The following is a 16,220-nucleotide window of genomic DNA, read 5'->3' on the forward strand; positions in this document are numbered from 1 at the left end:
AGGGCTTCCCTAGTGGCTCAGAAGGTAAAGTGTCTGCGGGCGATGAGGGAGACATAGGTTCCATCTCTGGGTCAGGAAGATCCCCTGAAGGAGGAAAAAGCAACCCACTCCAGTACTCTTGCCTGGAAAATCCCACGGATGGAGGAGCCTGGTAGGCTACAGTCCATGAGGTCGCAAAGAGTCGGACGCGACTGAGCAACTTCACTTTCACTTTAAGGGGGTCATGGCGTCATCTACACAATGGACATGGGTTTGAGCAGACTCCCGGAGTTGCTGATGGACAGGGAAGCCTGGCGAGCTTGCAGTCCACGGGGTCGCAGAGTCGGACGCGACTGAGCGACCGAACAACGGCAAAGGGCTGGGGCAGAGGCTCTGCCCATGCGCAGCAATGGTAACTCGCGGTGACCCTGGGTCCCTCCGGGCCTGAGCTCCAGGGAGACGGCGCCGGAGGGGCGGCGCGGGGGGCGCGGCCTCGCGGGAGCCACGTCCGGGGCGGGGCCAGGTGCGGCGCCGCGCCTCGCGGAGCCCAGGTGAGGCGCCCGCGGGGCTGCGACAGGTAAGGCGGCGGGGTGTCCGCGGGACGGAGCCCGCCTGGGTCTGGGCAGGCAGGCGGCGCGGGCTCTGAGGCCCGGCCCATTGCTCCCGATCGCCCCGGCCCGGCCCGGCCCCTCGCCCGCTCCCGCACACCCCGCCTCGCGTTTTCCACGCGCGCGCGCATCCCCTGCTCCCGCCCTCCTCCCCTCCCGGCCCCGCCGCTCCTCCCAGCCCCGTCCCTACACCCCGTCCCCCACCTCCCTCCCGGCCCCGCCGCTCCTCCCGCCTTTTCTTGTTTGGGTTTGTTCTGGTTGCTTGTTTGCGTCTGTTGTCGTTGGGCCGTCTCAGCCCAAACTTTCGCCGACCTCCCCGGTTTTCCTCCCCTCATTCGGGGTCCCCAGTCGCCCTCACAGCAGCTCCCTCATTCCGAACTTGGGAGGCATCGACCTGCTTCACAGATGAGAAAACTGAGGCAGAGCATGTGCTGAGTCTCTTCAGACTCAGGGGCTCCAGCTGGGGGTTACCTCCCGCTGGTCACAGGGGATGGACCCCGCCCCGCAGGACTTAATATGCCCCTAAGTTGGATGGCATCACCGACTCTGTGGACATGAGTTTGAGTGAACTCCGGGAGTTGGTGATGGACAGGGAGGCCTGGCATGCTGTGATTCATGGGGTCGCGGAGAGTCGGACACGACTGAGCGACTGAACTGAACTGAACTGAAGTTAAATCAGCCTCCCAAACTGCCAGTTTCGGAGAGAGCCCCAGGTTACTGTCCCTTTTCGCAAACCCTGGCCCAGGGCCACTGTCCACAGCACTGGCTTGGGGGTTCCCCAGGGCCTGGCCAGTTGTGTGGAGAGCTCCCGGGGAGAAGGAAGCCGGGTGGGCGGGGAGGAATTCCTGAGTCTTAGGCGGGGTGGGACCTGGCTTTGACTGCCTGGAGCTCACAGACTTGAGGTTTTGTGACAGAGGGCTGTGTGGATTCCAAAGAGCACAGTGCTGCTTGTCTGTGAAATGCAGTGTTGACGTTTGTCCTGGTGAGAACTCAAAATCTAAGACTCACCACCAGATATCTTTTGGTCGGTTTCTGTCCGTGGTTTTAGACTCTTATTTGTGAGTTTCTGCTTTAACTCAGTGACTTTAAGCCATTTCTCAAGCCAGCGGCAGAGCAGGGGCCAAGGGGTGAAGACGGATACAGTGCACAGGCCTGAACCCGTCTAGTCCTTGTGGACGGCCACCTCCCCAGTCCCTGCCCAAAGGGGAATCAGAGTCAAGCCTCTGTGTGACATAGGGAAGCCAGAGGCCTGTGGAAGGTCTGGGAGGGCCTCCCGAAGGAGTGGACCATTGAGTTAGGAAATGGGTGAGAGGCAGGCAGGAAAGTGGGGCACACTGAGGCCACACAGAAGCTGGGGGGCTGTGGTTGTCTGGGAATGAGTCACGTGTGAGGTGGGGTGGACATACCTGGGCAGTACCTGGCAGGTGGTCAGGTGCAGGGGGTAGGAATGCACTTGGATGATATCGCTGCGTCACTGAAAGGCAACCTCCATGAGATGCTTGTTCATTTGTTGTATTCGTTTGCTATTTAGATTCCACAAGTAAGTGAAAACAAAGTATTTGTCTTTTGTGCTGATGTACTTCACAAAGCAGAATGCCCTCCATCCATCCGTATTGTTGCAAATGGCACTATTTCATTCTTTTTATGGCTGAGTAGTATTCCATCGTATATCTACGCCACATCTTTAGCCACTCTATCAATGAGCGTTGTAATGAGAGGTTTTGAGGTCTGGAAACATGACTAAACATCCCATGGATCTTGGCATCTCCCTGACAAGCCAGTGCCATGTGAGGCTGTCCTGGGCACACCATAGATGGTGGCTTTCAGAGAGGCTTTCATGGATGGTTACAGAGAGGACAGCGAGAGCTCTACCACCCTGGCGGTGCCTGGCGGGCACACCCACCTCCTGATCTTACCCTCTTTCACCAGTGGGGACGCCGAGGCACGGAAGCAGCAGGATGGGGACAAGGAGCCCCAGGAGGAGCCAGGGACCTAGTTTCTGAGCAGGTCACTTTCCCTCCAGGGGACTCAGCCTTTTGACCTGTAAAGTGACGCCCTTGACCCTCCTTCCCCCAGAAGGTCACACTCACCTTTGCTGAGGCTCTCAGACCCTACCTGCATGCTTTTTTTTTTTTTTTTGGCTCCTCGGGCCTTACTTTCGGCCCGCAGGACCTCACCGCGGCACCTGGACTCTGCCGCTGTGCTGCGCAGACTTAGTTGCTTCACGACTTGCAGGATCTTGGGTTCTCAACCAGGGGTTGAATCCACGTCCCCTGAACTACAAGGTGGATTCTTAACTCCTGGACCACCAGGGAAGTCCCCTAACTGCACACTTAATTGCCTTATTCTTCACTCACACTTGCCTCACAAGGCAGGGGCTGTTACTGTCCCCTTTTACAGATGAGGAAACTGAGGCAGGGAGGTTTAGGTGACTTTCTGAGGTCCCATGGCCAGCCAGAAAATGGAGAGCCAGACCTACCATGCTGTGACAGTGTCCACACCCTCCCCAGCGGCAAGAGGGTGGGAAGGGAGAGGGAGGGGCACATCCCAGGGCCCTGAGGTCTGCCTCCTGGGGGACCACATTCCAAGCTTTCCAGTGACTTCTCTTCAAGTCCCTGTGAGAGTAGCTTGGGGATAAAAGAAATACTTTCAGTTTCCTTTCATTAACTTTTCCTTCAATCCTTTGATTGAAACTGATGCTCAAGGAAGACGTGATGGGTGTATCCAGGGGCTTCCCCGGCCGCCCGGGGCACATCGACAGGTCTCCTTCTGGGCCTGGCACTGTGGGCAGGGTGTGCCCTCGGAGATGCCCGGGGGAGGGCACCGCCCCAGCTGTCTTCCTGGAGTCTCCCAGGGCTGCTGGCAGTTGGATCTGGCCTCTGTCCAGCTTCCTGGGTCCCCACCAGGCAGGAGACCCGGCTGAGTCAGGTCCCCATTTTCTCCCTCCCAGGTGGGCAGGGTGTCCTGAGGCTCAGTGAAGGCGGGCTGTGCTCTGGTCAACAGTTGCCACGGGTGCCTGCCTCCCTGAGCCTTCATCCTGGCCCTGCGACCAAGAGTTGCTTGCCAGGAGCTGGTCACCCCGCGCCCTGGTTTCCCCATAAAATACAGGCAGTGCTGTCAGCTACTCATGGGGTTCCTGGGAAGAAGAAACAAATGTAATTTGTATGGAGTGCCTGAAACAGGGCGTGGCAGGTTTATCCCTGTTTTCGCCTCTTAGGACTAGTCGTCTCCCTCCCCTCACACCCAGGGAAGACTGTGGCGACTGAGCTTGGTTGGAACCTGTTCCCCAGCTATTCTTTCTGCAGTGACTCTGGTCAGAGCAGGGCGCAAGAAGTTGGATGGTTGGAGCCAGTGGCTGTTCCATAGAAAGAACTGGTTTGGCAGGTCAGGAGTCCAGAGCCTTCTGGGAACCTGCCCACTCCCTCCCCCTATCTGGTTATAAAATGAAAACAAAGGAACCCTCCTGGGGACTGGGTCAGGGCATTTATCATCTACAGAAAAGCTGCGGGTGGTTGAAGCCAGAGGGCGGAGGATTTGAACCTGCGGGGCATGTGTGGGGCTTCCAGAAAGCAGCTCCTCCTGGGGCCATAACCCCCTGGGGTCAAGTTCTAGGGGCCTCTGCGGGCCATGGCAGCTGTGAGGAGCTCTGCTCCCACCTTTGTCCCTAGAGCTCCCAGGTCTGTGCTGTTGTAACAGCTTGCATTGTAGGTGGGAGGGCTGATGGATTTACTTAAGAATTTGAGATGCTCCTTGGGAAAGACTCTGATGCTGGGAGGGATTGGGGGCAGGAGGAGAAGGGGACCACAGAGAATGAGATGGCTGGATGGGATCACCGACTCGATGGACATGAGTTTGAGTGAACTCCGGGAGTTGGTGATGGACAGGGAGGCCTGGCATGCTGCGATTCATGGGGTCGCAAAGAGTCAGACATGACTGAGCGACTGAACTGAACTGAACTGAAGGGCTTCCCTGATAGCTCAGTTGGTAAAGAATCCGCCTGCAATGCAGGAGATCCCAGTTCGATTCCTGGGTCGGGAAGATCTGCTGGAGAAGGGATAGGCTACCCACTCCAATATTCTTGGGCTTCCCTGGTGGCTCAGCTGGTAAAGAATACCCCCACCCCACCCCCTGCATTGTGGGACACCTTGTTTGATGCCTGGCTTGGGAAGGTTCCCTGGAAAAGGGGAAGGTTGCCCACCCCAGTGTGCTGGGCTGGAGGACCCTGCAGACTGTGTGGTCCATAGAGTCGCAGAGAGTCGGACACGACTGAGCGCCTCTCACTGCCACTCTCATGAAGTAGCTCGGAGAGGTGAGGAAGCCTCCTCAGCGACCAGCGCAAAGAGACAGAGGAAAACAATAGAGTGGGAGAGACTGGAGATCTCTTCAAGAAAATAAGAGATGCCAGGGGAACATTTCACGCAAAGATGGGCTCGATAAAGGACAGAAATGGTGTGGACCTAACAGAAGCAGAAGATATTAAGAAGAGGTGGCAAGAATACACAGAAGAACTGTACAAAACAGACCTTCACGACCAAGATAATCACGATGGTGTGATCACTCACCTGGAGCCAGACATCCAGAAATGTGAAGTCAAGTGGGCCTTAGAGAGCATCACTACCAACAAAGCTAGTGGAGGTGATGGAATTCCAGCTGAGCTATTTCAAGTCCTGAAAGTTGATGCTGTTAAAGTGCTGCATTCAGTATGCCAGCAAATTTGGAAAACTCAGCAGTGGCCACAGGACTGGAAAAGGTCAGGTTTCATTCCAGTCCCAAAGAAAGGCAATGCCAAAGAATGCTCAAACTACCGCACAATTGCATTCATCTCATACTCTAGCAAAGTAATGCTCAAACTTCTCCAAGCGAGGCTTCAACAGTATGTGAGCCGAGAACTTCCAGATGTTCAAGCTGGATTTAGAAAAGGCAGAGGAACCAGAGATCAAATTGCCAACATCCGTTGGATCATAGAAAAAGCAAAAGAGTTCCAGAAAAGAATCTACTTCTGCTTTATTGACTATGCCAAAGCCTTTGACTGTGTGGATCACAACAAACTGTGGAAAATTCTTCAAGAGATGGGAATACCAGACCACCTTATCTGCCTCCTGAGAAATCTGTATGCAGGTCGAGAAGCAACAGTTAGAACCAGACATGGAACAATGGATTGGTTCCAAATTGGGAAAATAATATGTCAAGGCTATATACTGTCACCCTGGTTATTTAACTTATATGCAGAGTACATCATGAGGAAAGCTGGGGTGGAGAAAGCACAGGCTGGAATCAAGATTGCCGGGAGAAATATCAATAACCTCAGATATGTAGATGACACCACCCTTATGGCAGAAAGTGAAGAAGAACTAAAGAGCCTCTTGATGAAAGTGAAAGAGGAGAGTGAAAAAGCTGGCTTAAAACTCAGCATTCAGAAAACTAAGATCATGGCATCCGGTCCCATTGGTTCATGGCAAATAGATGGGAAACAATGGAAACAGTGAGAGACTAACTTTGGGGGCTCCAAAACCACTGCAGATGGTGACTGCAGCCATGAAATTAAAAGATGCTTGCTTCTTGGAAGAAAGCTATGACCAACCAACCTAGACAACATATTAAAAAGCAGAGGCATTACTTTGCCAACAAAGGTCCATCTAGTCAAAGCTATGGTTTTTCCAGTGGTCATGTATGGATGTGAGAGTTGGACTGTAAAGATAACTGATCGCCAAAGAATTGATGCTTTTGAAGTGTGGTGTTGGAGAAGACTCTTGAGAGTCCCTTGGACTGCAAGGAGATCCAACCAGTCCATCCTAAAGGGAAATCAGTCCTGAATATTCATTGGAAGGAATGATGACGAAGCTGAAGCTCCAATACTTTGGCCACCTGATGTGAAGAGCTGACTCACTGGAAAAGACCCTGATGCTGGGAAAGACTGAAGGCAGGAGGAGAAGGGGATGACAGAGGATGAGATGGTTGGATGGTATCATGACTGGATGGATATGAGTTTGAGTAAGCTCCAGGAGCTGGTGATAGACAGGGAGGCCTGGCATGCTGTGATTCATGGGATCGCAAAGAGGTGGACACGACTGAGCGACTGAACTGAACTTGAGAGGTGGTAAGCAGGACACCCTAGCATCAATTGCTGCCGCGTGGCGGCAGAGGCTGGCCTAGGTTCAGCCCCACCTGCTCTCTCACCCCACTGCCCATCCCCTACCCGCTCACCGCCTGCTTCTGTGGGTTTGTTTGTAGTTGTGGCACTCGGGATCTCTGATCTTGTTCCGGAACATAGGGTCTTCAGTTGCAGTGTGCAGACTCTGAGTTGTGGCGTGTGGGATCTAGTTTCCTGATCAAGCATGGAACCCAGGGCCCCTGCAATGGGAGCGAGGAGTCTCAGCCACTGAACCCCCAGGGAAGCCCCGCTCCCACGTTATTTTAGTTCTGTGTGCTCCATGTGCTGAGTCGCTCCATGTGCTGAGTCACTCAGCCGTGTCCGACTCTTGGCGACCCCATGGACTGTAGCCCACTTGCCAGACTTCTCTGTCCTGGGATTTTCCAGGCAAGAATATTGCAGTGAGTGCCATTTCCTTCTCCAGGGGATCTTCCTGGCACCAGGATCAAACCCATGTCTCCTGCATGTCCTGCATTGGCAGGTGGATTTTTTACCACTGCGCCATCCGGGTTGGGAAGATATTTTAACACTGGTGCTCCCTAAATACTGCAAGGTGTTTCTGCTCTTGTGACATGAACACAATAGTATTATCACACTTCAAACCATGAACAGTAATTCCTTAATGTCTAATGCCCACTTCAGGTCAGTTCAGTTTACCCACTTAGTATTCACATTCTCAATTTTCTCAAATATTAAAAAATTCCTTAATTTTTTATCGGGATCCGAATAAGGTTAATCTTGTCTTCTGATCACCCGCTGGTTTGCGCAGCCCTGGTGACCATTACTGTGTCCCTGCCTCTGGAGTGCCCAGCCTTTCAGAGTGATGGCTCCCGTGGACTTTATTTGATCCTCACTGTGGCTCTGTGTTGCAGAATCTGTGCCCATTTCACAGGTGGGGAAGGAGGGTCGTCCCCCAGGACCTAGGGTGCTTTTCTCTCTGGCTTCGTTGTTGGCGTTGTTCAGTCACTCAGTCGTGTCCGACTCTTTGCGACCCCGGGGACGGCAGCACGCCAGGCATCCCTGTCCGTCACCAGCTCCCAGAGTTTGTTCAAACTCATGTCCGTTGAGTCGGTGATGCCATCCAACCATCTTGTCCTCTGTCGTCCCCTTCTCCTGCCTTCAATCTTTCCCAGCATCAGGGTCCTTTCCAATGAGTGGGCTCTTCGCATCAGGTGGCCAAAGTACTGGAGCTTCAACTTCAGCATCAGTCCTTCCAGTGAATATTCAGAGTTGATTTCCCTTAGTATTGACTAGTTTGATCCTGCTGTCCAAGGGACTCTCAACAGTCTTCTCCATCTCCATAATTCAAAAGCATCAGTTCTTCAACACTCATCCTTCTTTTTGGTCCAACTCTCACCTCCATACATGACTATTGGTAAAACCATAGCTTTGACTATATGGACCTTTGTCAGCAAAGTGATGTCTCTGCTTTTAAATAATATGCTGTCCACAATTGTCATAGCTATTCTTCGAAAGGGAAAGTCTTTATTTGACCTGGCTGAACTGTAGCCAGATCTTTCTATACAGAAGGATCTGAAGGTGGAGGGGAGGTTTATCCCTGTGGATCCCACCTCCAAGGAGACCAGTGAGCCTTGAATTCAGCCTGAATTATTGACCTGGACTTGAGCCAATGGCCAAAACAGGAACCATATGGGTCGCTCACTCCCTGCAGTCGCCGTGTGTTTCAGGGAGAGGGGACAGCACGTGCAGAGGCCCTGACACAAGAACAGCCTGGTCTGTTTGAGGCTCAAGCCTGAGGCCTGTGTGGCTGGAGCAGAGACAGCGGTGGTGGAGGGCAGAGGTATGAGATGCGCTCCCGAGGGCTGTGCAGGCAAGAGGCACACACCTGAGCGAGCCCTGGGTACCAAGGGCAGGGCCACAGGGATGCTGGGGCAGGGAGCGGCCCCCAGTCTTGAGGCTGGTGTCTGCAAGAACCACAGGAGGGGCTGGGCAGCCCGGCAGTGCTCAGCAGACCCCCACCCCCACCCCTCCCCCACCTTGTCTTCTCAGCCAGTGCCCCTGGGACTTGTGGGCAGGCCTCTGACTACGTCGTGCAGCAGGTCACAGCTCATCTGGACCTGCTGCTGCCGCCTTTGGGTGTTTCACCCAGCTGTCACGCCCAGTTCCAGTGGCTTCGGGCCCCGCTATTTGCGAGAATAGTCTACACCTGCCTTCTCGCCAGTGCCCGGGGTGGTGTTTGTGATGAAGAGTGGGTAGTGGGGATCTGTATCTGTAAGTCTATGACATCGCTGAGACAAAAGGGTGAAAATTGCTCTTGATGGGGTGTACCCCGAGACCCTGGGATCCCAGCTTAGTGACGGCCCCCTTCTCAGTCCCTCCCCTCATGCCTGGACTTGCACCCCTGCCCCGATGGGACCCTGAGCAAGCCCCTTTCTCCCTGGGTGCCCTCCCTGTAGATACGGGGTCAGAGCTGGATGGCCTTGCACCCATCCCCGCCCTCCCCACAGAGCCTTTCATCAGCGCCCACCATCCTGAGTGGAGAGCAGGGCTGTGCAAATACGGGGTGTAGGCTCTCACTCTGAGCACCCCACACATCACCTGCGCCACTCAAATTAAATCTGGTGCTAATTTGCCTGAGGTAAGTAGGTGATAGTTTGTAACTACGGCATTAGGATAATTGCTGCGAGGGTCTATTTGTGTGATATGCAAATATGTTTTTCTAGCAACAAACCATTTTGCTGTGAATTATAATTGGAGCCGTCAGGTGGTCAGAAGCCTCTTTTGTGTGCTGCTGCCCCTGGTCTGCAGCTCCAGCTGGCACAGCCTTGCAATGCTGGTGGCACCTTGGCACCCATGTCCCCCAACCTGGGGCTATGATTCCCGGTTCAGAGGGAAAGGGCTTGGCAGTGAGAGGCCCATGGAGGAGATGAGGCGTGTATGGACTCAGCTGGAGGGTGAGGGAGCCGGGGGTGCTGGAGCTGGTGCTCCGATGCCTGCCACCAAGGAGAAAGGGTCCATTTGTGAGCTTTGTGGTTCAGTCACTAAGTCATGTCCAGTTCTTTGTGACCCTTTGGACTGCAGCACACTAGGCTCCCCTGTCCTTCAGTATCTCCTCGAGTTTGCTTAAACTCATATCTGTTGAGTCAGTGATGCCATCTCGTCCTCTGCCGTCCCCTTCTTCTCCTGCCTTCAGCCCTTCCCAGCATCAGGGGCTTTTCCAGTGAGTCAGCTCTTAGCATCAGGTGGCCAAAATATTGGAGCTTCAGTTTCAGCATCAGTCTTTCCAATGAATATTCAGGACTGATTTCCTTTAGGATGGATTGGCTTAATCTCCTTGCAGTCCAAGGGACTCTTAAGTCTTCTCCAGCACCACAATTCAGAAACTTCAGTTCTTCAGCCTTCAGCCTTCTTTATGGTCCAACTCTCACATCCGTACATGACTACTGGAAAAACTATTGCTTTGACTAGATGGACTTTTGTCAGCAAAGTGATGTCTCTGCTTTTTATATGCTGTCTAGGTTTGTCACAGCTTTTCTTCCAAGGAGCAAGCGTCTTGTAATGTTGTGGCTGCAGTCACCATTCCTAGTGATTTTGTAGCCCAAGAAATAAACTCTGTCACTGTTTCCACTTTTTCCCCATCTATTTGCCATGAGGTGATGGGACTGGATGCTGTGATCCTAGTTTTTTGAGTGCTGAGTTTTCAGCCAGCTTTTCCACTCTGCTCGTTCACTTCATCAACAGGCTCTTTAGTTTCCCCTCACTTTCTGCCATTATCGGTGTCATCTGCACACCTGAGGTTGTCAGCATTTCTCCCGGCAATCTTGATTCCAGCTTGTGATTCATCCAGCCCGGCATTTCGCATGACATACTCGACATAGAAGTTAAATAAGCAGGGTGACGATATCCAGGCTTGGCGTACTCCTTTTCCTATTCTGATTGTAAATGTCAATCACATCCACAAACACCTTCACAGCAACATCTAGACTGGTGTTTCACCAAACAGCTGGGCACCGTAGCCCAGCCAAGCTGACGTATAAAACCAACCATCACAAGGCTCGTGCAGAACCCTCAGCTCCAAGGGCCTTCCCTACCCATCAGAGCCACGTGGGGCTCCTGAGCCTGGAGAGCAGCTGTGCGGGGCCTGATGGGGGCAGGACACTGGCCTCCCTGAGGATCGCCTGGGCAGCATGGGGTGGGATTGGGGGGGTCTTCCTTCCCCTGCCCTGGCCGTATGTCCATCCCAAACAGGGTGGGGGCACATGCAGCAGGGGGCCAAGGTGGGCCCCCGGGCCCTGATCCAAGCCCAGGGAGCAGCCCCCAACGGCAGGTGAGCCTTCTGTTTCCCTCAACTATGGGCCTGCGGGGGCCCGCTCAGCCCAAGTTACCCTCCCCACAGCCCTCCGTCACCACAGCAAAGCACAGATTGTGTGTGACACGCTCAGGCCCTGGTGCGCAAACTTCAAAATGGGTAACGCCGCCTGTGCTGTTTGAGATAGGCGGCCGGGTGAAGGTTTTGAGCTTGCAAAGGAAAAAACAGGAGTGACGAGCACTCTGGGTGTTGCGGCAGAGTCTGGAAGAAAAACAAAGCCTTCTTGGCCTTGGAGGGTCGGGGGCTTCAGGCTGTGCCCCCGGGTTGGCCGAGCTCCCCCCGCCCCTCACTCGGGCGGCCGAGGGGGCGGCCTGGGGCCCCTTGGTGGCTCACCCCTGTGTCAGTGCCTCCCGCGAGGCTTTGAAACAAGAATGTTCTGGATGTGTTTCCTCCTCTGGTGGGCGGGTCCCCAGGAAGTAGCCCTTGTGTTTCCAATCAGGCACCCCTGTGTCTGGCTTCCCCCGCGGTGCCCTCAGCTGGTTGCTCTCAAGCTGTTTGTAACAGGCTGGCCTGCCAAGGTGGACATGCAGGGCTGGGAGCTCGGGCGTTCAGGGTAGGATGCAGACAGGGTGCCCCCCTCCCTTCTTCAAACCTCGGGAGCCCCTCCCGCTTGTCATGAGGTGTCAGTGGAGTGAGAGAGTGGCCCCGAGTCCCCCACAGGACGGGCTGCAGCCCCCCAGGCCCCTGTGCCGGGCAGCCGGGCTCTCTGGTGACTGGGTTTGTAACTCACCAGCCTCCCGCCAGGGCTCCCAGCAGACCGCCCGCCTGGGCGGGTCCAGGGCTGTGGGTGTAGACGAGTGAGTTTCTTTTCTCACTTTCTCTGCAGCTGGCGGGGCAGAGGGCCCCTGCCCGGCCTCGGTACAGGGACTCGGGCCTGGGGTCACCCCTGCTGCCCTCCCAGGCCCCCCAGCTTGGGGCAGGCAGGCCTGTGTCCCTGACATGGAGAAGGTGGGCGGGGGGCCCAGGTGGGGCCTCCCCTGCCTGGTGCTCCATGCCCTGCATGATGCCAGGAGAAAACCCGATCCTGTGTGCACACTGCACCCGTAGCCCGCCACACCTCCAGAGCTATGGCATCTGAAGAAGGCAGGCAAGGCAGGCCCCAGGCAGGGGTGCAGCGGAGGGCTACGGGCAGAGGTGGAGGCAGGCCCAATCACTGGTTTAAGTGTGGGCTGTTGGTGGAGCTGATCTAGCATCTGGACTGCTGGTGTTAAAAGGGGCATCACAGTGAGGCCCCTCCGCCCCCCAGAACTGCAGGCACAGGAGCCAGGACGTGTCGAAGGGCAGGGCTTGTCAAAGGGTGTGCCAGTGACCCATGAGCCCTCACCCCCCTGTTCCTGGGGTCTCTGCCCCTCTTTCCCTCCCCTCCCCTTCTTTCAAGCTCTCCCCCTGTGCCCTGCCCAGGGTCTTCCACCCTCAGCCAGCCAGGCTGTTGCAACACCTCAGCACAGAGAGGGCGCAACCCTTGGCAAAGCCACACAGCCATCTGGGACGGCAGAGTGCCCCCGCCCCGGAGAGCAGCTGGAGGGGTTCACAGCGGCAGGGGGCAGGGAGGAGGCTGGTTGAAACTGGACACCAAGAAAGAGGCCCTGGTGATGTGGGCCCCAGATCATGGAGAGCTCTCAGAAAGGCCAAAACCCCAGGCTCACCTGTGTCAGGGGAGAGAAACTCTGAGACAGGAGTCCTGGGAGGCGCCCGAGGACAACGCCCTGTGTGAGCTTGAGCCCCTTTCTGCACCTCACGGGCCTCAGCTTTGTTCTCTGACAAATGGGGTGATGGAGCCAGGCAGCAGCATCTCCCGTCACCATCTGTGGACTCGGGCCGTTCCCGGCATGGGCTGCTGTGGTGCTCCAGCTCAGGACTCCAGCCCACAGCCTTTGTCGTGCAGATGTACACATTCTGCTGCATGTGTGGAACTGTGGAGTTTGGGGCATACGGATTTGTTTTTCTCCATTTTAGATTAGATTGCAGTGTCTGACTGTTGACAGCTGTCGCAGACCAGCACAGGCTCTGACTTCTCCCGCACAGTGGGCAGGTGCGGCCTCGCCGAGCTGGCTCTGAGGGGTCCCCCTGGAGAGGGCGCTGGCCGCTCCCTCCTTGCCCCCCACCCCGACTCTCTGCTCTTTGTGTCTGTGGCCAGTGTCCTGGAGCCCCACAGCCCTGCCCTTCAGGGGCTGGCCCTGGCCTCTGCCTTAGTTCTCCCATCTGCAAAATAAGATGGAAAATGGCACTTAGCTACTAAGTAGGTTGTTTGTTTTTTTTTAAAGACGTCAAGGTTTAAAATGTTTTTATATTCATAAAACCTTATTAATTTAGTGTATATGACTTAACCTTATATTAAGTGTAATACAGGCTTTTGCAAAAATGAAAAAGGGACAAATGTGGAAAAATAAATGGATTTATAAATCCTAATTGTAGAACTCATAGACGCCAGCATTTTAAAAGCAATGTTCTGAAGATTTCCCTGGCAGTCCAGTGGTTAGGACTCACCAGTTTTCACTGCCAGGACCCGAGTTCAATCCCTGGTCAGGGAACCTAAGATCCCACAAGCCGTGAGGCACGACAAAATATAAATAAATAAATAAAAGCAATGTCCTATGTTTCTTTTCACTACTCAGAATCTAGACCAAACTGTATGTGCCATTTTCATCTAGCATTGTTCATTTTTAAAAACACCTTTACTAAGATATAACTCACAAAATATATAATTTACCAGTTTATAGCTCTGAGATTTTTAGTGTAATTGCAGGTATGGGCAGCTATCACCACAGTCAATTTTCGGACATTTTCTTCACCTCAGAAAGAGTCCATTCTGCTTTGCGGTCACCTCCCTATTCTCTGCCCAACCCCACTTCACTTCCTAGCGCCCAGCAGTCCTCTCTGTCTCTATGGGTCTGCCTGCTCTAGACTTTTCTAGAGCGGACTCATTCTGCGGACTCACGTCATCTTTTGTGGTCTGGCTTCCTTCATGCGTGCCAAGTTGCTTCAGTCGTGTCCAACTCTATGTGACCCTGCGGACTGTCACTGGCCAGGCTCCTCTGTCCATGGGGATTCTCCAGGCAAGAATGCTGGAGTGGGTTTCGTGCCCTCCTGTCGCTTAGCATAATATTTTCACGGACCACCCGCGTCACGCCAGGTGTCCGTACTTCAGTCCTTTTTATGACCATAATATTCCATCGTTTGGATAGTAAGGTAAAGGTTTGCACAGGTTTTGAATCAGCATCCAGGGCACAGAATAACCAGGTGGCAGACCCTTTGCTGGTGGTGATTACCTGCTGTGCAGCCATGCGCCGCTGTAAGTGATCTCTGCCGGCCCCAGTTACCCTCTCCGTAACGTGGGTACAGGAGTGACTGTGTGAATCTGTGAGGCGGTGGTGAAGAAGGAAAGTTGCTGCCACGCTGTCCTCGAAGTGCGTTGGCCCTGGAGGTGCTGTTCTCTCTCCACATCCCTTCCCCCTCCACTGCCCTCTGTCCTGCACTCCTGGGACAGGGGGCTGTTGGGCAGGGGGTGCCCCGTCCACATGCGCTCATCAGTGGGCAGGACCTGCAGAGGACGAGGTCAGATACAGTAGCCCAAACATGGGGTGGATGCCACCGTCCAGGGGTCCAGCTCCCAGGACCTCACGTGGTTCCTCGAGGGGCAAGTTTCCCACGGGTCAGGGGTGAAGGGGGTGTGCTGTGCAGGTTGAAAGCCAAACACGAACGTGACCTGAGGTCCAGGCGAATCGGAGGTGCTGCTTTTTCTTTGTCAAGGAGGGAACTGAAGAGCAAGCCGGCCGCGTGAAGGGCGCTCCTTTGTTCCTCACGCTCGGTGCCCCTGCGTTAGATGTTCGCCCATTCCGTGTGCTTCTCCCTCAGGGTGTCGGAAGGACCCCATGCCTGGATCCTTGGGAGGCGGCGTCCAGACGGTGCCTCCAGGCCGCCCTACGCCCCAGCAGAGCATGTCCGGGCTGGACCTGGAGGAGCTGGCCGAAATAGGTAAAGTGTGTTCTCTCCCAGCCCCGTCCCGGGAGGAGTTGTCGGTTCTCTCTGGGCCTCTGTGTCCTTTCCTCTTCTTTTTTCTTAAGATCTATTTATTTTGAGTTTTGGCTGTGCTGGGTCTTCACTGCTGCTTGCAGGCTTTCTCTCCTTGTGGCAAGCAGGGGCCCCTCCTCGTTACGGTGTGGGCCACTCGTTGGGGTGGCTGCTCTCGTGTGGAGCACAGGCTTAGGCACATGGGCCTCAGTAGTTGCGGTGCAGGGGCTCAGTAGCTGTGGGGCATGGGCTTAATTGTCTGGAGGCACGTGGGATCTTCCTGGAGCAGGGATTGAACCTGTGTCCTCTGCATTGGCAGGAGGATTCTTAACCGCTACACCACCAGGGGAGCCCTTTTCCTCTTCTTGTAAGGACATGGCATTGGATTTAAGGTCCACCCTGATCCAGTGTGACCTCACCTTAATTCATTTCATCTCTAAAGACACTGTTTCCAGACGAGGTCACATTGTGGGTTTCTGGGTAGACTTAAATTTTGTGGTCACACTATTCATCCAGTGTATCTGGAGACTGAAGTCTACCCCCACCCGAAATTTGAAGTTCCTGTTCCTTTTCCAACTGAAAACATTTCTGAAGGAACCTGGATTTGTTTTGTATGAGGGAACCTTCTGTACTAAAACTAAACTTCGGAAGGCAGCCCTTTCTTCCTGCCCCATAGCACGGGGACCCCAGCTACTGCCCTTCACCCCAGCCACGGCTTCCTGCCGGCCACCGGTGTCAGCATCTCTCAGGAAGGGCCTAAGTCAGAATTCGGAGCTGGGAAATCGGGTTCAGGCCCAGGGTCAGGCCCAGAATGACCTTGTGACCCCAGGGTCATTCTCTCCTCTGAGACTGTTACCCCTGCTGTCAGTGCGGAGGACAGTATCCAGCCCCCGGGTTTGTTTTACTCATTTTACTCTTTCCGTGGGGTGTACACTGAGCAGGTGCATAGTGGGTGCACAGCAGAGATGGGCGCATAGTGGGAGCACAGCAAGTGGGCGCATAGTGGGTGCACAGCAGAGATGGGCACATAGTGGGTACACAGCGAGTGAGTGCATAGTGGGTGCTCAGCAAAGATGGGTGCGTAGTGGGTGCAGAGCAAGTGGGTGCATAGTGGGTGCACAGCAGAGATGGGCACATAGTG

General features: G+C 54.6%; 1 protein-coding gene across 3 annotated transcripts in view; it reads left to right on the top strand.

Moving 5' to 3' along the window:
* Window positions 1-293: 293 nt before the first annotated feature.
* Window positions 294-16,220, top strand: part of ARHGAP8 (Rho GTPase activating protein 8) — a 51,953-nt gene continuing 36,026 nt past the window's right edge. The window contains exons 1-2 of one of the 3 annotated variants that reach the window (XM_055395038.2): window positions 294-391; window positions 14,924-15,043. In XM_055395038.2, coding sequence (XP_055251013.2) covers window positions 379-391; window positions 14,924-15,043 — 133 coding nt within the window. In that variant the 5' untranslated portion in view covers window positions 294-378. Of the gene's footprint in view, window positions 392-435; window positions 557-14,923; window positions 15,044-16,220 lie in introns of those variants that run through there. The other 2 variants (XM_055395034.2, XM_055395035.2) reach the window with 2 other exon arrangements.

The sequence above is a fragment of the Moschus berezovskii genome, chromosome 6 (assembly GCF_049115385.1).
Source record: "Moschus berezovskii isolate FMDL1 chromosome 6, NW_MosBer_1.0, whole genome shotgun sequence".
In the NCBI taxonomy this organism is placed as follows: Eukaryota; Metazoa; Chordata; class Mammalia; order Artiodactyla; family Moschidae; genus Moschus; species Moschus berezovskii.